Raw genomic sequence first — 22,702 nt, forward strand, 5'->3', positions numbered from 1 at the left:
GGGATTTTCTCTAATTCAGCATGATATACAGGACTCATTTTTGCCCAGATTGTCACTCACACGCCTCTTGGCTCTTAACTCTCTCTCTCTTGGTACAGTGTTCATTCCCTTAATGTTAAAAAACCCCTACACTTTTCAGCCATAATATCTTTTGTCAAGGTTCTTACAGTCAAAACTGAACCGAAACCGTAGCTGAGTTATTCCCCTTCTTTACTTCACTTTGATCCCTACAGCTTGGTGGAGCTGCGAGATTTCACTCCTTTTCACTACGGGATTTCTTCCCCATCCCTCACCTCTGAGACCCTCTCCGACGCCGAGGGCCAGGCCGTCCTTGGTCCACTGGACGATGCCGCTGTAGTTGAAGACCACGCAGGACAGCACCACCCGTTCTCCGAGTACCACCGACTGGTCTGCAGGCTCCTGGGAGAAGCGGACGCACCACACTGCAACAGAAGGACAGAGAATAAAATCAATTTTAAGTTCCTTTCATTGTGACCTGGCAATGAGCTGCCATCTTTTACTGCAGTGTATTGAGCTAAACAGTCCGATCGACTCGTGCTTATCCATGTGGTGGCCGCTGGGGTAATTTGTTTTGTGTTTTTATTGCGTTTATGATGTTTTTATTGACGTTTTTTATTATGTGTTTTTATTGAGAGTGTGTTTTAATATAAACCCCGTCTTTGAGTGAAATTTCTCTTATGGGACTGTAAAGTTTTGGACTGAATTTGCTTGCATTTATGCACATATGTGTTGGCTGGTTGCAGAGCAAAAGCGAGACACAAGAGAATTCCTACTTTTTATTTTATAAAATCATTTAAATCATTGGTCTTTTTAACTGGACTCTGAGCTCAGTCGCTACAATTTGCATATTTGTAACTCCTCTGTGTTTTTCTGCTTCTGTTTCTTTTCTTTCTTGCCCCCTTTTCAAGGTTTTCCCTGGACTTTACAAAGACTTATGTTGTCTCTGCGTGGGTATGTGTTAATGAAAGTGTGCGTGCGTGCATGGATGTGTAAGCGCACGCTTGTGTTGCAAGAACATCATTGCCAAGCTGTGATACAGCCTGCTCTTTTTCATCACACAGTACAAAGGATTTTGCTTACACACACACATTTCCTCCAGCAAAATAAGCCTTTTGGCTATTGCAGCGCCACTAAAATACACGGATATAAAAACTACAAGTGTAGCGCAGGCATACATTAACGCTCTCGCATAAAGAGAAAGTGTCAGGTGAGGAGGCGAGGCACTAACCCGGCTCTGTTTTCAGCCGTTTGCATCATCAGGTAAAATTGTTTCATATTCCAGAGAAAGTCTTGCAAGAAGGCTTGTTAATTAAGGCAGAGAAGGAGACTGTGGTGCTTTAGATGACACATGTACACGCACGTGCACGAGCGCACACACACCGAACACTCTGAATCTTATACAAACAGAAGCTCCTGCACACACGCAACACTGAATCACACCCAATTTATGCACTCATACACAGGCACACACACCTCACTGAGTATTTCACGCACATGTAATTGCACATTGAGTCACAAAGCTGATCATCCACGCACATATAAACACACACACACACACACACACTTCCACATAGTTGGTGTTTGTCTTCCCATGGGCTATTCTGTTCTTGGATCATGGTTAAAACAATCCTATTAGCTAATTAAGGCAAAACTGGTTAATAAAGCAGGCCGTGGCTCTGAGGGACACGTCTCAGTGGGATTCAACCACAAAGGTGCAAACAACGGGGAGATTTACTGATTTGTCAGGAGGATTACATGACCTGTCATGTTATTTGTGAGGAGGCCTCCTTCATTGAAGGCAGGAATCCTCAGACTTCACAAGAGGCACTTTGATGTTTTCATCAACTTTCCTTTTGCATAGTGAATCGAGAAGACAACTGCTGTGACTGTAAGCCGATAGCTGTGTTATCTTTTTGAAGATAAAGGAAAATCTGTCTTAAAGCGTTTTACTATTGTTAAAGTAGCTCTTGTTTTGTTGCGTTTTTCTTTCTCTTCTTCTGGCAAAAAGATGATGTTGAGATATTGCTTCATTGCTTTTATAATATATTTTTATAACAGAACCTTTTTTTTTTTTCTGATGGCCCAAAATCTTTGTAGTGTACATCTGGTTTTGTGGTGACCGAGCTTTTGTTGTCATGTCTCCAGGGTTACAATATGTAACCATCTTCTCCTGGGTGTTAAGGAGTTTGAAATCTCATCTCATGACCTTTTTTTTTCTTCTCTTGGACATTTTATTGATGCTCTTACTCACCCTGACTTCTTTTTTAACTTCTTTGAACACTATTAATTCATTAATTCATTCATTTATCAGTTGTATTTAATTCTTTTTCTTTGATTTCCCTTTTTTATGTGACTTACATTCTTTCATTTATGACCGTGAATCCTTTGAAACTCAGGTTTTGAAATGTGTTATTTAAGTTACTTTTTACTGAATTACGTTTGTTGTCAGTTCCCCAAATTAAAGTGCGCTGGCTTCTTATTATAGCCACCGTTTTCTGCTCTCTGATGTTTAAACATTCAAACAGGTCCAGTTCAAATCCGCCTTATCTTTCCTCTCCCTGTCGACTGCATAACACCACTGTAAAAGTCGTTACTTATGCCAACCACTTCTGACCTTTGACTTCAACTCCCAAACTACACTTTAAACAGTCAAACAGGGAGTAATCTACAAGAGAAGACACACTGATACCAATTTTTTGCAACTCAAAAAAAGCCTCATTAGACCAAAATGCAATGCAGTTCCAAGATGTTAAATGTTGAGTGAGTGGTACAAGTCTGTCTTTGTCTCTACAAGCAAAAACTGTCATCATTATCACTTTCTTCACCTTGAATATATTTTCACACAAAGGCGGTTTGAACAACACAGATACAACAAAATCACTTCATTAAAGAATAACAGCTGGAATACATCATCCAACATCACACCAACATGTACAGGCAGATAAAGAGGTTTGTAAAAATCAGGTATCAACTCACTTTTTGTGCAGGTATCACTCACACAAAATCTGTGTTAGACAAGTCAAAACTTGTCAAAACAAGTTGATCTTCTACATTTATTCTTAGATTCAGTCTATTATATAAATGAAGAAGGTCAGAAAATGATTTTATTTCTTCTTAGTATGTTAAACAACCCTGATGGAGGAGCCAAAACATCCACTTTTTATTGCATTAAAAACCGATTGTGACGTTCCCAGGTTGCATCTTTCTCTCTTTCAAGCTCTTTTAAGTCAAAGTCATAAACACAGAGACAAAACAGTGAATATGGAAGCTGCTGCTGCTGCTGCTGCTGCTGCTGCTGCTGCTGCTGCTGCTTCCCACAGAGAAGAAGAAGAAGAAGCTGCTGGGATGTGATATCCTGCTGACATGAGTGATTTACATGTGGGTCATGTTATGCATGATTTATGCAAAATTAACAGCTATTATGAGTAAGGGCCCTCTTCTTCGTGTATAACTCCGCACAGAACAACGCATGTTCTCCTGGGACTGACTTGTGTGTGTGTGTGTGTGTGTGTGTGAGAGAGAGAGAGAGATGAAGAAATTGTGACAGAAGGACAAAAAGGAGGAGACAGAAAACATTTCTGTTTGTGTGTCATGATATTCGAGTGTGTGTGTATGTGTGTTTGTGAGTGTGTGGCTATATATTAGTGTGCTGATTTGTGTATGTGTGTGTGTGTGTGTGTGTGTGTGTGTGTGTGTGTGTGTGTGGCCTGTCAGCCTGCAACAGGGACTCAGATTGCGGAGGAGAGAGCTGCACTGACAGAGAACAGAGATGTAATTAACCCTACGGGATACCCCCCCACCTTCCTCCCCCCAACACACACACACATACACACACACACAGACACACACACACACACACACACACACACACACGCACACACATACGCACACACATTCCTTCTCTATCTCTCTCCCCTCTAACATTCCCTCCCGCCCTCTCCACTTTCAAATTCTCCATCTATTTCCTCTCCCGTGTGCTCACTCGCTTCTCTCCTCCTCCCTTCCTCCCCTCTCTTTATTTCTCTTCTCCCGTTTCTCTCTCTCCTTTTCTTCTTCTTCTCTCTTGCTTTTGTCCCCTACTTGCTCTTTCCCAGACTTACCTCTCCTGTCCTTATCCTGTCATCCTCTTTTCTTATTTTTTTTCTTTCTTATGCTTTCCATCCTCATTTTCTCTTTACCTGTCTTTTTTTGTCTTTTCTCAACATAGCATCTCATCCGCTTTCTGTCTTTTAACATGTCACTATTTTTCTCTCAGTACATCTCTTTCTTTCTCTCTTCTCTCCATCATTTTCTTCCCTCCATCCCTCTCTCACCTCTCTACCTCTAGCTCTCCACCGCATCTCTTTTCTTCTTCCCTCAGCCTCTTGATCTATCATATATCTTTGACGATTTCTCTCTCCGTGCCTCTTTCTATTCTTCTCTTTTCTTCCCACCTTTTCCTTTCTCCTGTCTTTGTATTCCTTTCCTAAGCTGTTGTCTGTATTTCCAGCCTCCTCATTCTTCCTCCTCCTTTCTTTTTTCTCCTTCTCTTCATCTTAACCTCCCTGCGTCATTACCCTGAGGGATGTTGTTAGGTAGGCCTGTATCTTCGCTTCCTCTCTCTCTCCCTCTCATTGCATAATGACCCAGTGGTACAATAGACAGACTTTTGTAATAACAGCATCAGTGTCCAAACATATTAACCCTTAGTATCTTTAATTCACTTTGTCCACTTTTTTTCCACCATTACATCTGAGGGCTTACAATGATTTAAACATCTATACAAGTACTATATAACTAACCCTTTATCAAGTTATACACTTGAGTTTTAAATGTAACTCATACACATCTTACTGTGTTCTAAAAATGTCGTATATATATATATATATATATATTCCATTATACATGAGCGCAAGTATTTAGATACAGCGGATAAAATTCACATTCTCGGCATAGAGTAGTGGTACTAAAAACACAAACAGACTTGTGAGTTGAAATCTGGGTGACTGGCAAAAATAAACAGCAAAGACTGACTGATAACAAAGTCATACATCTTTAAAGTGACTTTCAAAAAATGGGCACCAGTCGTGTTTTAACCCAGACGGTGATCTTTCTTTGACCTCAACGTTTTTGTGCCTATTCAAAACTTAACCGGAGTGGCGAGAAGAGAGAGTGTTCTCCTATGAAAAATGACAGGATCAGTCGTTTAAGCAAATGTTCATGTAACAGAAGCCCTCTAGCTGCCGTCATAATCATGATGGGAGCTAATGGGAGGAAATCAGGTGTCGTTATTATAAAGGGACAAAGTCTGTGTAGTGGATGAATGGGTCAGACTTTAACGCTCATGTCAAAGTCTGACACTTTGTCTACACATCCATCTCTGAGGGTCTCTAGTGTTGCTAAGTGTTGGGAGCCACTGGTTCCAGAAGTGTTTTTTTTTTTTATGTAAAAATCCTATTCTGTTATAACCAACAGTTTTAATTGTTTCATCTTCCTTCCTGAGAAATTATGTTTTGTCCGTCAGTTTGGTATAGCGGTCGGATCTAAACACCACAATACCCATGAGCCCCGTTTCGCTCATGGGTTTTGCTGCGGAGAAGAATCCAGTTAGAGGAGCAAATCAAAGCTGAAGCGAAATAAAAACGCCTTGTTACTGAATTTGTGAACAAAACAGAATTTAGTTTCTGAATAAATCCAAAACTGACACACAATTCAAAACTAAATTGTTGTTGCAGATTGTATTATCGGTTTATCTCCCGCCCACCGTTAGCAGGCTCGGTGATTAGATGTGTCTTACAGAAATGCACCTTGGGAGTAATAGTTCACATCTCCCACAAAGTTTTTATGACTTTATCAAAGAGCCAGATATTTTCTAAAGCAATTCCTCATTTTTAGCACTGATGACTCAATTGGGAGAGTTTCATGCTCATCCCAGCTCCAACCAGGGACGGACAGCAAGTCATAATTCAAACAGCTATTATAGGTCCTTGCCACTAAGCATAAATAAAGGTTGGTTTCAGGCATTTTCACAAATGATTGTTGCTATTTTCTTTTTGGTTATGACAGTCTCGCTAGAAGAGCAGCAGCTGGAATAAGCCATTCATGGGAGTCGATGTGATGCTTTTGATGCCTCTCAATGAGACAAGACAGTAATGTATCCTTACATTAACCCACAATGATGCATATTGTACTGATGTATGTTGACCTTTAGCATTTGTCACAATCCCTTTAACTGTCTTGTTTTTGTGGTGATTGACAGAAGTTAATACTATCAGGTAACTTCACATTTTCCAGGCACTTCACAAGTTCTTTATCGGCTCAGGGTTAAGAAAGAAAAGGAAAAAAAAAAGAGTAAGTTCAGGCTACATGAATTTATGAAATAGTCTTTCAGGCAACACTTCTCATACAATGACTGTCTTTTCTAGCGTTCTAGGCTAAATGTCAACTCTGCTCACTCAAATCAAATTAAATCTCATGAATTGCCATCGTTGGGAGTTCAGGTTAAGATGAAAAGGAAGGAACTGAGATAGCTTCTTTGTAAAAAACATAAAAAACACTTTGTCAGCAGTCAGACAACTCTGGAAAATTATCACAGCAACAATCATTTTATCTGTCATCGTGACTATTGTGCAGTAAACAGGAGGAAAGATATTTTAACTGCCTTGATCTTGTCATCTTATTAGACGTTGTCACAGAACTGGAAACAGACTTCCACTATGGCCACCAGAAGCCAAATACAAAGTCCTGCAGCAGACATTTCCTATGTAGAAGTGAAAGGACAGTTTGTAAGGTTTGTAACCCTAAACTGAAGTCCTCCACACCCTGAAGCCTTCATCCTCCTAACCCCCCCCCCCCCCCCCCCCAAACCGCCACGCTGACCCTCTCTCCGTGTATTCACGTCCCAGCTCTGCCTCCGGGCTACAGCTCGCTCCCATTTCAACTACCACACACACCACTCTCAGGCAGGATAGAGCATGCTGTGTCTATGTGTGTTTTATGTGTGCGTGCGTGTATGTGTGTGAGTATTGTCTGTGTTTACACGCATGCCTGCATACATATCTGTCATTGTTGTGTGTGTGTGTGTGTGTGTGTGTGTGTGTGTGTGTGTGTGTGTGTGTGTATGCCGTGTGCATATATTTGCCATTTCTGAAAAGGCAGCAAAGGGCAAAGTGTGGATGGGAGAGTAAAAAAAAAAAAAAAGGTGTTTGCATGAGAGAGAGGAAAGAGAGGGAATTGTATGTGTGTGTGTGTGTGTGTGAGAGAGAGAGAGAAAGAGGGAGAGGGGGGAACGAGGGATGGTCACAGAAAAACAGAAGAGTGATGATAAGAAAAAGCAAGGATGGAGAGACAGAAAAAAAACTATTAGCTGAAAATAATATATACAAAAATATAATAAACTGACATTTTCTGGCACACTATTGCACTCAGACAGTTGAGTGGAAACAGGAAAATACATTGAAATCATATAATAGAATTCCTCAACACTGCCAAAAAAAAAAGTTTAGACACTTTTCTAAATGGAAAATGTTTTCATTTTCTGAATAAATACCGGATCAGGTTCTGTCTCACTGCACAAAAGGTACAAAAGGCTTTAAACTTTTCAACTGTACAACATCTGTCAACCTTGAAATATCACCGGATTTCATCTTTTATCATCATTTCCTAACGATCAGTTGGTGCGCTATATTGCAAAAGAGTGGATTCCTTCTTGGGATGAAAACATGAAAAGCAGCGCTGTCAATTCTTAAAACTTTCTGTAACATTTTTGAATACTAAATTTCAACCCACACCAGACACTGTCACAATCTGCTCCTCAGTCCCTCTGTGTTACTCTCAGTCTGTCTCCAGACCCTGCTCACTTCTCCCAGGCCATGTACTTTCCTCCAACTCTTCAGACCTGCCATCCTCAAGCTGTCCACCAGATGCCCTCAGACTTTCCCTCCTTTTACCCATCGACACACCTGTTCCCGCTTCTGATTAGTCCTGCAGTTACCTGGCCTACTCCGCCCACCCCTTACCTGCAACTCATTCCCTCATCAGTCCACTTTCATTGCTCTCTGCCAGATGGTTAAGTCGCCACGTGCTTCGTGTCTTGCTCTCTAGCCTCTGTATCAGTGTTCTATTCATCTGTTGTACCTGAGACCTGTTACCTGCCTGTTTTGGACTTTGCCTGTTTATTGGATTTTTGATTCTTGTCTGCTCTTTGTCAGATTTGTTTATCTGTTTGGTCTGCCTTCTCTGGTTTTGACCCTTGCCTGCCTCACAATCCCATAAACCTTTGTTTGTGATTTAAATCACTGAACCGCATCAAGTTCTGCCTCTGATGTCTGCATTTGGGTCCTTCCAAATGTATCCCTGTTGCTGTTCTTGCACCTGCTGTGACAGACACAGCGAAGCCCGTTTTCAGGCAGACAATAAGACTGTGTGCAAAAATGCAGCCCACTCATTCATTTCAATGAGGCCACTGTGTTGGCACAGTAGGGATGATCTGGCAGAAAAGTTAAATGTGGCTGAACTTTTGTTTCGATTCATTGTCTTTGTGCAAGACGTTGCCGATCAAATATGTGCAAACGCACATTCCTGGTAGATTACTACTTAGTGTAAACACCATATTTCTACTGTTTCTGCATATTAGTCTCGCTGAAAGATAATAGCATGACTGTCACGGTAACTACTTTCAAGAGTTGTTAAACCCTGTCTGATATTATAACAGCTGTGCGATGTTATGGCGCCTGATAGGCCTTAAAACTCATTGATCTATTACTCAAACTAGACTTTCTGGATCGTATTTCATCATCTCCCAGATGAAACAGAAACAATATGACCCCCGTCAGTTCAGCCACTTGCTTTTTTTTTTTTTTTTTTTAACGCAGTTTACAGATGAGAAATAACACAAGTGGGAAAAAAGTGGTTGCATGAAAGAATGTCATAAGATAACAGAAAGGAGACAAGAGCTGAATTAAAGAGACAGAATCTGAATTTGATACAGTACATATGTATGCAAACAATGTTTAAATGCATCATTGCATCTTTTTGGACTGTTTATTAATTGGTGTTTGTCATTTGAATGTTTCTGTTGTATTTAACTTCCTTATACAAATACATTTACAGTCCATTAAGGTGTGTAGTAGATTATATAGGAATGCTAGACACATACAACAGTGCACACACAAAGTAATCACAGGAAAGTAATCCAATTCTGTCACATTACAACGCCATGTGTCCCTCCAGTCATTTACAAACAAAGGCAGCAACCTGTTTGTTTCTGATTGGCTGTGAGGGGCGACTGCATCATTCTGTGAGACAATATGTTCACCGCTGCCTTGTTTATTTTGATGTTTTGGAAATATGGTTCATGTAACATTTATGCGCCCGAAGTACACGGCATTAAACTGACATAGACGAAGACAAGAGCTGGCAGAAAGACAGAGAAGGACTCAGTCAGACAGACACAGAGGGACAGACGCAAAGATCATAACTTTGTCGCCGTGCGTCCCGGCTCGCTCGGTGTTTGCTGTAAACAGTATCTCAGTGATTTCCCAGTGTCCCCCTCTCTTCCTAACGCTGCTTTTATTTCCCCTCACAAACACTTCCAGCAGAGCAGAGGAGCAGCGTGACGCTGAGCAAACCAAGCAGTTATTGGAAATCACACGCACACACACAAACTCACACAGGGGCGCACACACACACTCTCACAAACTCATCCAGGGGCAATTACCAGTGAGTATATCCACAAACTCATCCTCACACTGACAGTGCACAAAGTTACACAGACAACTGGATGCATGATTCACAAGTGCCAAGTAAACATACAAATACTTAAGCGGGGACAATAACCGCACACACGCGTTATACAAATTACACAAATGCCTGCAGAGGTGAACACACGTTCAAGTCTAAATGCATTCAATCACACACAGATTTACTCAGTTACACTCTCAAAAATCACTGTGAGACAACACAGAGGTGTACAAACATGCACACGTAGAGATATATGCACAGTCACACATATACTGTACAGTCTCTATCACACACACACACACACACACACTTAACTTATTTATTTACTTGTAAATAATGTGAGGATTGGCATTCCTGGGCCAAAGGAAATTAAGGATAATAGAAGTAGTGCTGCTTCTCTCTTTCTCTCACTTTTAATTCCAATTTTTTATCAAGTCCATTTTCCAATTTTAACATGTGAAATAGTGAACATTTGAGTGCCAAAGCATGTAGAGAAGGAAAATAGTGGAAACAAAAGGAAAAACGGTGATTACAGCAAAATCTGTTCATGTAAAAAATAATATCAAAGGATGATTCCAGTTAATTACAACGTCTGTCTTGTTTTTCTTTGTATCTACTGATGTCTGGGAACATGACTACATCACTATCGCAAGGAACATGAGTGACCAGATGATCAGAAATGTATTAAACAAGCCAACTTTATAACTTTATATCGAGAGTTATAGTGAAATCACAAGCGAGTGCACCAGATTTGTTGGTAATGATCCCTAACTGCACAGGAAAAGTGTGAGCGCTCACAATGATAACAAGCCAAGCCTACATCAAAAGGTTGAAGTGAGAGAACTGTCAGTAAACTGAGATGGATATTTAAAATGCACAGTGCGGGTAATAATTTTACTGTTCGCCTTTGTTGTCTCCTCCACAACCTGTTTGATGATCTGACTGCTCGTGTTTCTTGCCCTTTGAAACCTTGCTGTGTTTCCAGATCTCAGTAATGAACTCGGTGAGTGCAATCCTTTTATTACTGATAGCAATGTTGACCGACGGTAAGAAAATAAGACCAAAGTTGTGATAAACCAGAATTTAAAGCCCTTAAAGGTGAAAATTAAACAAGTCTATGTCCTGTATTCTTTCTTCTATTGTTACTTTTAAAATATGGAGATGTACTGTAGGCTGATTGTACAAACACATGTATGTACGAAGGTCTGACTGTTATTTTTTACTCATACTATATGGCATAAAGCAATAGATGAAAGGCAGGGGCCTGTTTCACCAAATGTGCAAAATGCAGGCTGCAATTCGCAACATGATATTTTTTTCTTCTCATGTTTCACTAATCAAAACAACAACAGAAAAATAAAAACCCTGAAGAAAAACGTATAGCGACTCTAGTGAGATGCTGGCTCACAGGCAGACATTAAAAAAAAAAGAAAAGGAAAGCCACACATTCATAACTGCCGAAACGCTGATCATTACTTGTTTAAATAAATGCATCGTAGTCATGAGTGTGCGGCTTTCCCCGTTTTTTTTTTTTTTTTACAAATCAAAACAAACACCATACTTGCGATCCATGCATACCGATCCATGACCATGTGTGATATGCCTGTAGGCAGTGCTTGCAAAACGCTTTTGGGAAACTGGCACAAGGTTCACAGGTTATTTGTTCTCTCTGTCACACACATATAGAAACACATTCGTACAGAACGGCGGTGAAGTGGTATTGAAGTTCAGCTTCGTTAACGACAGTAGTGTGGTCTAATCATCGCTGTACTGCAACCAACCTGATTATGCTGCTGTGAACTTCAAACAACTGGGTTGTCTACAGTTTGACTCTTTTGCCGGAAAACTGGCAGGAGAGACATACACACACACACACACGCAAACAACTGTGTGCACATGCTCCCAAACATGCTCCCAAACATACGCACACACACACACACACAAACACACTGCAATCCCTCCCCTCTCTTCCTATCTGCTTCACCCTGCAGCTCTCTCTCAGTCTCTCTAATTGACTTCTGCTTTCTTACATTTCATTTCATCTCTTATTTCAGTTTTATTTCCCCTTTTTTTTTTATGATCTCCTCTGTCTTCAATTATTCATCCCTCTCTCTTTCTCTCTCTGATTTCTTTCCATCTGGTCTTGGTGATGTTTAATTCACCTCTTCATTTGGAGGAGTGGGGGGTGGCTGCTGCTGTGCGCTGTTAATTGGTTTTTAAGAGCGGTAAGTACACACACATGTACGCACACTCGCATTCGCACATACGCACCGCACACACACGCTAAAACACAAACACACAGACACACACGCGCGCACACACACACACACACCCCTCCCTCCACTGTTAGAGCACACTGTACATGTCTGCAAGCATTAACATCACCAAATGAGCACAGAGTGAAAAAGCATGTGAGAAGACGAGGGCAATTGTGTGTGTGTGTGTGTGTGTGTGTGTGTGTGTGTGTGGAGAGAGGGGGTTTATGTTTGTGTGTTTGTGTGGATGTGTTTTTTGGTGCATGTGGGAGCGAGTGCGTATGAGTGAGCAGGTCAATGCTGTGAATGTTGCATCCGATAAAAATTAGACCAAGTGCACGGATGAATGTGTGTGTGTGTGTGTGTGTGTGTGTGTGTGTGTGTTTTCTCGTACTTCTATCTTTGTGAGGACCAATGTGAAGCCTTGAAAGTGAGGACACGTTTGTGAGGTGAGGACAGTTTGGCTAGACTTCGCTGTCTGGGGGTTTAAATTTGGTTTTCGGGTTGAGGTTAGGATAAGGGTTGGGTTTAGACGTGTGATGATGAGGGTTAGGGTGAAGGGTAACACTATGTTAATAATTTTATCAATCCTAACAGTTAGTCTACAGTTATATCAACAACTTTTAAACTGGGATTATTGCATGCTATTAAACACTGGTTATTGGCTGAGCTCAAGTTTCTCTAAAGTTGTTTTAATTTTTATGACTTTACACTGGTGGTAAACACTCCAGTCAGCTGCTTGGACATGTTATTGCCTTATAAAGCTGTTAAGGCTAACGCGTTAGCAAAAAGTTGATTACTTGACAGCAAATATAAAAATATCAATCTAAAAGAACTCTTTTTTTTTAGTAACTTTGTCTGTCTGCTGTTTAGCACCTGGCAGGTTTATTCAAGCTTTTCTGCTGCTGTTACAAACAGGATTGTTGAGAGAAATGAGACTGAACCAAACAGTAAATTTGCAGCAAAACCAAAACTATCAGCTAAAATAGACAGATAAAAAAGGGGAGAGCTGCAGAGTTGGGTGATGATTCTCTGTGTGTTCAATACTGCAAGCAACTCCTTTCACATATTTAATCCATTAATATACAAACTAGGGCTGCAAGTAACAATTATTTTCTGTATCGATTAATCTGTTGATTATGTTTCATCTATGAAATGTCAAAAAAAAAATTATGTCCATGAAACTGATGTCCTCAAATGTCTCGTTTTGTCCTGACCAACACTCAAGAAACCAGAAAATATTCACATTTGAGAAGCAGGAACTAGAGAATTTGGGCATTTTTTTTTCCATTAAAAATGACCCAAAATGATTAATTGATAACAAAATAGTTGGTGATTCATTTTTTGAAAATAAACGAATCCACTAATCATCGTAGCTCTAACACAAACTATTGATTTAACTCAAATGGATGTGGTGTGACCACGCGTAAAACTCACAGACTTATGATCTAATCAAAATTCTGCGGTTTCCGGAGATATTAAATACGACATCTTGAAAACAATATAAACACGCTGACATTTTCTCTATCTGATGTATTGGGACAGCCGTAGTGCTTGAATCCCACTTAAAATGAGCAATGAAGCACTGGAATGAAAACAGTATTTACGTGACATTGGAGAATAATGTGTAAAAAATGTTTCCTTAAGGGGGGATTTAAGAGGAAAATCGTAGTTCATGGGGTTAATGTGTGTGTCAATGCGTGACATTAAAGAGAACTCATACATATAAGTGCTTACAGTGTGTGAGCAAGTGAGTGACTTACAAGTGAATGTCTGCAAGTACGTATCTCTTGTGTGTCTGTGTGTCTGTGCGTGGTGTGTGTGTGTGTGTGTACATGCATATATGCTCTGCATTCCCAGACAATGCTGCAGCCACATCATTAGCCACATCCTCTGACTCCAACCTGGACGTTGGATCAGAGGAATGGAATTAAGTCGGGAGCAGATTAGTCATTATCCAAATAACGACCTCGCTCAGCAATGGCTGTGTGATTTCCCCTTCAATAAGAATTGGTGATGTGAACTCCACTGAGGCAGAGGAGATGAGATTCTGCTGTGAAGTGAAACGGTGAAGAGAAATAACCTCGCAGTAGCCTCTGTGAACAAGAGGACAAAAGCTCAGCTGCAAACACAGATGAGGATACTTTTATGTTAATGACGATGGAGGAAAAAAAAAAAAAAAGAAGAAGAAGAGTTGAAGGAAGACTCAGCAGTGCCTCTGCCACACGAATGAAATGTGCATGCGGTTTAATCTAATTGTTAATAAGTTACAGCGGTAATGACTGAATTTTCATGGTGTTACTCCAGTAATGCAGCAGGAACAAGAGCTGGGCTGCCTTCCAAGAGCTAGAAAAAAACTGAATGTAAATGTCAAGTTTTATGCTCAGTTGAGGGAAAAAGAGAAATCTCTGCAGGTTAAAAAATTCTTTTGTGAGCTACTCTGTGTAAACCGTGACCTCGCAGTAAAAACGTGTTGTCTCTCCCATGTATAAAGCGCCGGGGTAGCTGTAGTCGGCGCCTTATAGTATGCAAAGTGCATTCCTTGATTTCCATCTTGAAAATGAAAGCATGAAATATCACTTACACTATCCGACACGAAAGCATGATAACAACTTGCAAAACAGAAATCAGTTCTTGAAAGTCTGTGTGGAAATTCAATCTATTTTCTTCAACTCGGCTGATGGAAACACACCTAATTTGCATTTTTTTTTTTTTTTTTCCCGTGCATTTCAAAAATTCACTTAAAATTCCCCTCTCCTCCCACAGCTACTGCCTGACATTTTTTTTTCTTGCAGTTCCTACACTTCCTAATGCAAAGATATAATAGAGCTGCATTGAGAGGGTGTGAAAGCTTGCCAAAGCCGTGCGTTGGAGGCCCTTTTTTGTCAGAACTTCACAGCCCAACAGCATTCAACATTCATCATTTTTTTTTGTTTGATGTAAGTGCAAGATACCTCAGCTACTACAGCCTTTGAAGATCTGATCTTGCTATTGCAAAGAATGTAAAATATGAAAAAAACCCTTTCAGGTCTGTATGTGCTAATTTGGATACTGTATGTTTTAGATCTGGGATGTGGAGTTTAGGGAATATCTGTATTCCCTGCCTGATTCTTAATTTAAGAGTAATGTGGTAAGGCAATATTTGACAGCGATGATTCTGCCTGTTTGAGCCTGTTAATCATCATAATTTTCGACATTATAGAAAGTTAAAATAATAATTTAGCTCAGTCTGTCATGCAAAGACAAATGACCAAAGAACAAGTGGAAAACTTCAATATCCTTGTGTTTCCTGTTTTATTTCCATTCACGCTACTTAGAAATTGCAGTTTCTCTGCTGCATTTCACAGAGATCATCTGTCAATCAAACAGTGTTGCAGTACAGTGACTAAACATCACGATTCTATTAAGGGAGTCGTGATTTTCGAGTATTTTGCCTTAAGGGGACTTAAGGACTTTCTCTCCCTGATAATTAGGCTGAACTAAGTTCAGGAAAACACATTTTTAAAAGTGATCTTTGTGAAATTTGCTGCCAGGGCAGAATTAAGGTAATAGGTTAGATTACTGCTCTAAATGGAGTCTGTCTTCCTCCTTCTCTCTCTCTCTCTCTCTCTCTCTCTCTCTCTCTCTCTCTCTCTCTCTATCTATCTATCTATCTATCTATCTATCTATCACAGCAGCTCAGACTCCTGCACAAATTTCCTCTGTAAAAAGTTTCATTTTCTGTTGATTTTTGTAGGTGGCGCCATTTTTTTCTGGCTAACACTGCTTGTGGTGACAAGAGACTGAAAAAAAAAAAAAAACAATGACATACCATACAGTCTGTACTGTTTGGTTTTTTTGCTCACAACCGTCTTGCCAGATTGTTTGTGCAAGGAAAATCCAAATTTAAGCAACAGGGTAGCCCCAGTGGGGCTGAGGTGGGATGAGCATGCAGGAAGTGCAATAGTTGTTGTGATACATTTTCCAGTCAAATCTTCCTGACTGGGACACATACTGTGGCTTCATACTTACGTAATATTATACTTTATGTACTTGATATAACACTTTCCCTTTAGGTCATCTATTAAAGTAACTGTGATTTTCCATATTGTAATTCTGCAGCTGCCACATTTGTCTACTACTTTTATTTATCCAAACTAAGAGTCAAAAGACAGAGGATGTTGTCTGTTGTACAGACTGTTAACCTTTCTGAGCCTTATGAGTTTGACCTAATGGGTTGACAAGGATCGCCTGTATGCTCCATTAGCCAATTGATCAGCCTGAGATGGATTGTGGTATATGGAGCGCTGCAAAGGATATACTGGCAGCTTCTTCCAAATTTGTGCAAAAGAAGCCTCTGCTTTAGTCCTCTGGAAGGGAGCCTTTGAAACAGGACAGGCCTTGTTGAGTCTTCGGGATGTTAACAGTGTAGGAATGCAGACTTAGAAGGATGTGAACCCTGAATCGGGATGCGGCATGAGTTTCTTTAGGGCCGGCATCCAACAGAAATTAAGATTTTCCACACTGGTTTAAACATAAAGACTTGATGGTTGCTGCTTGAGTTCTTTTTACTATTTATTCAAAAGAAACAAACAAAATGCATTTCTTGCACTGCAGATGATTTGCCTACAAAAGACCAGACACTGTGTTTCTCACAGCAAATGTTACAGCTTCCATAAACTGGGTTTCTCTCTGAGTCACAGCTGTCGAGGCACACTGTGGGCAAAACTGACATTACAGTAATCCATGCAAAATGTTTCGGGTCATTACTTTAACAAAACCAGTTGGTCACAAGGTGTTTAACGGAGCAACCGAGGACACAAACAGACAAATACAGCGAGTGACTGTCGCTCGGTCCGTGTGTCTGTCTGTCTTTTTGTTTGTCTCTCTGCTGTCTGTTTCGATTTGTATCCGGCTGTGGATCACTGCGTCTCTCTCTGTCTTTCCCTTTCCCTCTGTCACACTCTTTCCGCTCATCCTTTTTTCAGTCTGTAGGCGTGTCTGCCGGTCTCTGTCAATCACTCTGTGCCGCTGCTGTGTGTGTGCGTGTGTGTGTGTGTGTGTGATTTTTCTAAACTCATTTCCCACTGTCTTCATTTCTCTATCTCTGTGCCCTCTCCAGCTCATGTCTTCTCTGTCTTATCTTTACCCCATCTCACTGTCAGTCTGTCTATTTCAATCTGTCTGTTTATCTGTTTATCTTGATCTGTTTTGGCTCATTTTTTTCACTTCGAGGTTGTGTCGCTGTGTCTCACGTGCACACACACACACACACACATACACGCACACACACCAGTCTGCCTTCCTTCTCTGGGCTCCACAGGGACATGTAAGTGGGACAAGGGGGGAGAGAACAAACAGATCAAACTTCAATCTAGGCTTTCACTCTTTCCTCCTCCTTCTACGAACCCCCTAACCCTCACGCACGCATACTTCTTCCCCTCCTCCTCTTCCTCCTCCAATGCCTCGATACACATTCTCTCCTTTGCCCAGATCCAGCAGCCTGTTTGGCAGCGCTGTCTTGTTTCAAACAAACACACCAAGACACACACACACACACACACACAGACAACCACTGGTACACGTGCACACAGACATACACATAAAGAGAAGGGAAAATATGCAAAAACTCAGAAACATTCACAAACATGCACACACACAGAAACCCATGATGAAAATTGCCGACACACACACACACACAGACAGCCTTCTAAAATTGCTAATTGGCTTGTTGACAGTGAAATATTTAAAATGAGCCATGAATTATATAAAGAGACATCGATTGTATATTTGCTGTGTGAATAAAACATGAATGTCCCGTGTTTCTTCTCCGTCGCGCGCTCGCTTATCACCCCAGCTTCCCCCCCCCGTAATCCGTGTCTCACAGTTTGAGTTCAGTTCAATAAAGCTTCACTAGCATGACGTTTGATCAAAAAACAGTGTAAAACAGAGTGAAGTAAATAATAAAAACAACGGAAACAGTAATGACATACTGTACAGTACATGGAATGAAACTAGTTTCTAGTTCTCTCTCTTCGTTTCTCTCTCAGCTCTGATCTTCCCTCCACTCATCCAGGTCATTGTGTCTCCGTTTGTTCACACTTTCACACATTTGCTGACCTCACTCCAGCTCTCTCTCTCTCACTTTCTCCCTCTCTCACTCTCGCTGTCTGTCTCTCAAATGTATGTGGACAGAACTGTCTTGTCTGGGGCCGCTACAACATACAATGCTCTTTCACATAGTAGTGTGCTTTAAAATTTGGGCAGAGTAGGGATTTCTTGTACAACTACTTCTAAGGTGCATGGAGATGGGAAAAAAAAATCTGGTCAAACTCGTAGTAGTACAAAGAACAACTTTAATGTGAGACCAATGCATTTTGGCTCTAGCCTTCATCAGGGTCAGCGTACGAAACATTACAAAGAACTTGGCAACAATTTGCAGAGAGCTTTTTCCTGTTTTAACATGACAATGCCCCCTGTGCACCAAGAAATGTACAAAAAAAGAATTGTTTTCCACAGTTTGGCATGGAGGAGCATCATTAATGCTCTTGTGGCTGAATGGGAGCAAATCCCTGCAGCCAGGATGCAAAATATTGTGGAGAGCTTTCCCAGAAGAGCGGAGGCTGTAATAATGGCAAAGGAGGTGCGACTCCTTATTAATGTCCATGTTAATCACATGTAGGAGTTATGTTTGAATGTCCACATAGTTTTGGCCACGTATAGTTGTTTATATTGACTAAAGAGAGTTTGTGATAGATCTGTCTGCATTACTTGCTTTTATATTGTTTGTGTGTAGCTTTATGTTGCTGCCTGTCTTAGTCAGGATAATCTTGCAAAAGAGCTTTTTCATCTAATTGCTGTTCTTCAGGTTAAATAAAGGTTAAATTAAGAACAATTTAAATATTTTTAATTACTTTAGATTTCGCCTGTTAAACATTGTTGTCTTTGACATCCTTTAAACAAGGTTACGTCAAATTGTAATTCATTCATACATTAGCACAAATTATTAATTTTGGAGCATGACTCAGTCATTTGTGCACATACTTTTATTTATAAAGCACAAAATTATAAGTTTGTCTTAAAGGGCTTTCCAGTCTGTACAGCATATGAAACGCTCTGTCCTTAGACCCTCGCTTCAAATAAAGAGAAACTCCAGCAAAAAAAACCCCATAAAACTCAACTAAACTCTTTCTCACTCTCTTTGCCTTCCAGTCTTTTTCACTCATTTCCTCCTCCTCCTCCTCCTCTCTCCTCTCTCCCTCTGTCGCTCCCTCTCTTTTCAATTTCTCTTCAACTATTCCTCTTTCTCTATGTTTTCCTCGCCTCCCTCCCTCCCTCCCTCCCTCCCTCTCTCCTTCCCTCCCTTCCTCCCTCATTTCTCTAGAACAGTTTTAATTAGCTGGTAGCCTGAGGTCAACCTCTGCTCCTCTGCATTAGTACACACGCACACACGTGCACACACACACACGCACATTTGTATGTGTGTGTTTGTATGTGTGTGTTGGTGTTATGACAAGCAGAATTGATTTTCTCCATTTTATTCCAACAGCAGATTGATTCCTCCTTCAATGTTCAGTTTGAACTCCCATGATGCCGTGCAGGAATGTGACATGAAGTGTGTGTGCGCGTATATGTGTGTGTGTGTGTGTGTGTGTGTGTGTGTGTGTGTGTGTGTGTGTGTGTATACACAAAGACTCTGAAAACATTTGAGTGCGTGCAAGTATGTGAGCTGTGTTTGTGTGTATAGGTCAAAGTACATTTGAGGATGTGTGTGTGTGTGTGTGTGTGTGTGTGTGTGTGTGTGTGTGTGTGTGTGTGTGAGGGTGCAGGTTATACTATGTGTGTATGAATGGTGTGTGTGTTTGCATGTAAAGTGCATGAGCGTGTGTACCGTATGTATAATAATGTGAGTGTGTCTGCATGCATGTGTGTGTAGACTGCAGCCCCCTGGAGGTTCTTGCGACATGCGACATTAGCAGTGACACAGAAAAGATACATCAGTTCCATTTCTTGTTACACAAACACACACACGCAGACACACGCGCACACACATACACACAAACCCACTCAATCCCACCAGCTCCTCTTCAAAAAAAAAAAAAATCCTGGACTTCTCTTCCAATTTGATGAATATTTTATTTGGGTTTTTTACTCTAAAGTCATCAGTGAGAAAAATTGTGTTTTTGTGACCGACTGCTGCAGGGAGGAGGGAAATGAAAGCGATCTCTGTGGAGTTGGACCGGAGGACTCACTTTTTAAAGACGGCTCTTTGCTCCCAGACGTGGAGCCATGGGACGAGTCTGTGTATGTGCACTTTACATGTATATGTTTTTGTGTGTGTGTGTGTGTGTGTGTGTGTGCTCATGTATCTGTTTGCATTCATGTGCTTTTGTGTTTGTTCACCACAATATTGTACTGCTTGTGTTTCTGTGTCTGCATTTCAGTAAGAGTATCTCTCTTGTCGCTTTGTGAGCATGGTTCTGTGTGTTCAAGTGTGTATGTTAGAGTGTGTGTGTGTGTGTGTGTGTGTGTGTGTGTGTGTGTGTGTGTGTGTGTCAGAAACAGGTTAGGTTTTTCATTAGCCAAACTATGAGCGAAGTGGAGGGATAGGCGTAGGAGACTGGAGGGAGGAGATCCCGGTCACAGGACTGTCAGCAGGGTAGCAGCACCTCGGACCATCCTTACATACACACACTCAAACAGTACACGCACACACACACACACACACACACATGCATAGTACACAATGATGACAAAACAGAAGTGATTAAAGAGGAGCACTGCAGCATGTGTGTCCATGAGAAACAAAGAAAACAAGTAAAAGTGTTCCGTATTAAACACTGAGTCTTTTGTTTGAGAGTTTAATTTACCTTAACTAACTGCAGCATGTTCAGATGGTAATTTGAATTAAAAATAACCCATTGTCTCATGCTGTCTTGAGAGTTATCATTAGTGTCTGGAAATGCAGCACAAGACTGTTTGTCTGGTTTTCAGGGGAGATAGAACATGTATTTAGATCAATTACCTGAGTAAAAGTAGCAATAGCCTACAGAACAACCTATGTAGTTTGAATGTTATGCTATATTATTTTACAAGGAAAAGTCTATATTCAAAATTCAACTTCAAGATCCACTCCAGACATGCTTTAAGACATGTAAAAATACTCTTATTGGAGTCAAAATAATGTGTGTCTGTTGTGGTTTTTCCATCAAAAAGTACAAGTACCACCATCAAATCCTTGAAATGACATCTTCACCCTCTCTCTCTCGTTGAAAAATGTAGTAGTGGGTGGCTATGTACTTTAAAAATGTGAGTATCCTTCTCATATTGTAGCTAGTTCAGGTGACTAAGTCAGACAGGACACTCACGTCAAGGTTTTAACCGTTTGTCGCGACAATACGCACTTTAGATCGGCTCATGTGATGCTCTGGAACAAAATCTGAGCAAGCTTGACACAGATCGTCCCTGAGCTCACAAATCCCGACGGCAGAGCCTGAGATACACAACATTTGGCAAACACGAACACATATTAAAAGAGGCTCGGGAGGTGGAGGGTGTTCAATTTCTGAAAAACAGGCAGCAGTGTAGCAGTAGCAGGATGGAGAGCTCGCGGTTGTTGTATACAGACTGAAAGAGCACCAGATCTTTATATGAACTGCTTACTGAGAGAGAGAGATGTCATGGACACACACCCGGAGGCTCCATTTGCTAGGTAATTGCAATGCATCTGATTTTATGAGTTTATGAGTTGAATAAAATATCTTAATTTACAAAGTAAACAAGGTCATAGCAGGTTAAAAAATATTATATTTTGCTCTATAATATAATGAAGTAAACTTATAAAGTGGCACAAGATGGAATTGCTTGAATAAAGTACTTCAAAACTAAAAAAATACTTTTAGTTTCTGCCTGTGCTGGTTTTAAATTAGTAACCAACAGAAATTTATATTAAGTACATTTCTTGTCCATTTTTTAGCAAATTAAAATGTCTGCATGAGGTATCATGAGACGTTCTCCTCAGTGTGCTTTTTATTTACATTTCCAAAGACACTGCAAAAAGAAAATCTTACATTAAAAAGGAATTAATAAAAGATTATAAGGCCTGAACGCGCCAAATAAGTAATCTCAGTATACAAGCAAGTTTTGTGTTCCTCTGCACTGCTTGTTGACAGTATATATGCTCACATGTGTTTGTACTTTATCTCTTCATCTCATTTCACAAAACACTTTTTTCCCCCCCCCCCAACACTCAAACAAACCTGTTCCAGTGTTTACCCACAAACCCTTTCAAATACAGACACTCAACACACTCAAAAGCACCCTTACATACACACTCCTAGATATCAAACACTCACAGATATGAATCACAAATAGCTCACTTCCTCTCGCGGCCTGAGTGAGCGTCACGCTTCAATCGGAAACATCAGAATAAAGACGAGAGTTTTGTTCTTTTTCTCTTTCCAGCAAAACATAGTCACAAAAAATAAACTGTTCACATCCTCTGGGGAGACAACAGTGAGATCTGCTTGTGTATCATTTACAGTGTTATGGCATCTTTTTTACTGTGAGTACCACCTGGTGCTAGGTAACCTGGGTATCCGCAGATTTGAGATTTTGTTTTCTACTTTTCTGGATCTTTTTAACTTTGACTGGAGGTGGGTTTAAAACCATTTCACCTCTTAAACTCTTGATCGTACTCTAATATATATATATATATATATATATAT

At 40.5% G+C, this 22,702-nt stretch overlaps 1 protein-coding gene across 2 annotated transcripts in view; it reads right to left on the minus strand.

Moving 5' to 3' along the window:
* The window catches only part of kirrel1b (kirre like nephrin family adhesion molecule 1b), a 73,789-nt gene that overhangs the window by 26,710 nt on the left and 24,377 nt on the right, over positions 1–22,702 (minus strand). For both annotated transcript variants that reach the window (XM_044367543.1, XM_044367542.1), the window contains exon 2: positions 294–443. In XM_044367543.1, the coding sequence (XP_044223478.1) occupies positions 294–443 (150 nt within the window). The remainder of the gene's footprint in view (positions 1–293; positions 444–22,702) is intronic.

The sequence above is a fragment of the Thunnus albacares genome, chromosome 12 (genome assembly GCF_914725855.1).
Source record: "Thunnus albacares chromosome 12, fThuAlb1.1, whole genome shotgun sequence".
In the NCBI taxonomy this organism is placed as follows: Eukaryota; Metazoa; Chordata; class Actinopteri; order Scombriformes; family Scombridae; genus Thunnus; species Thunnus albacares.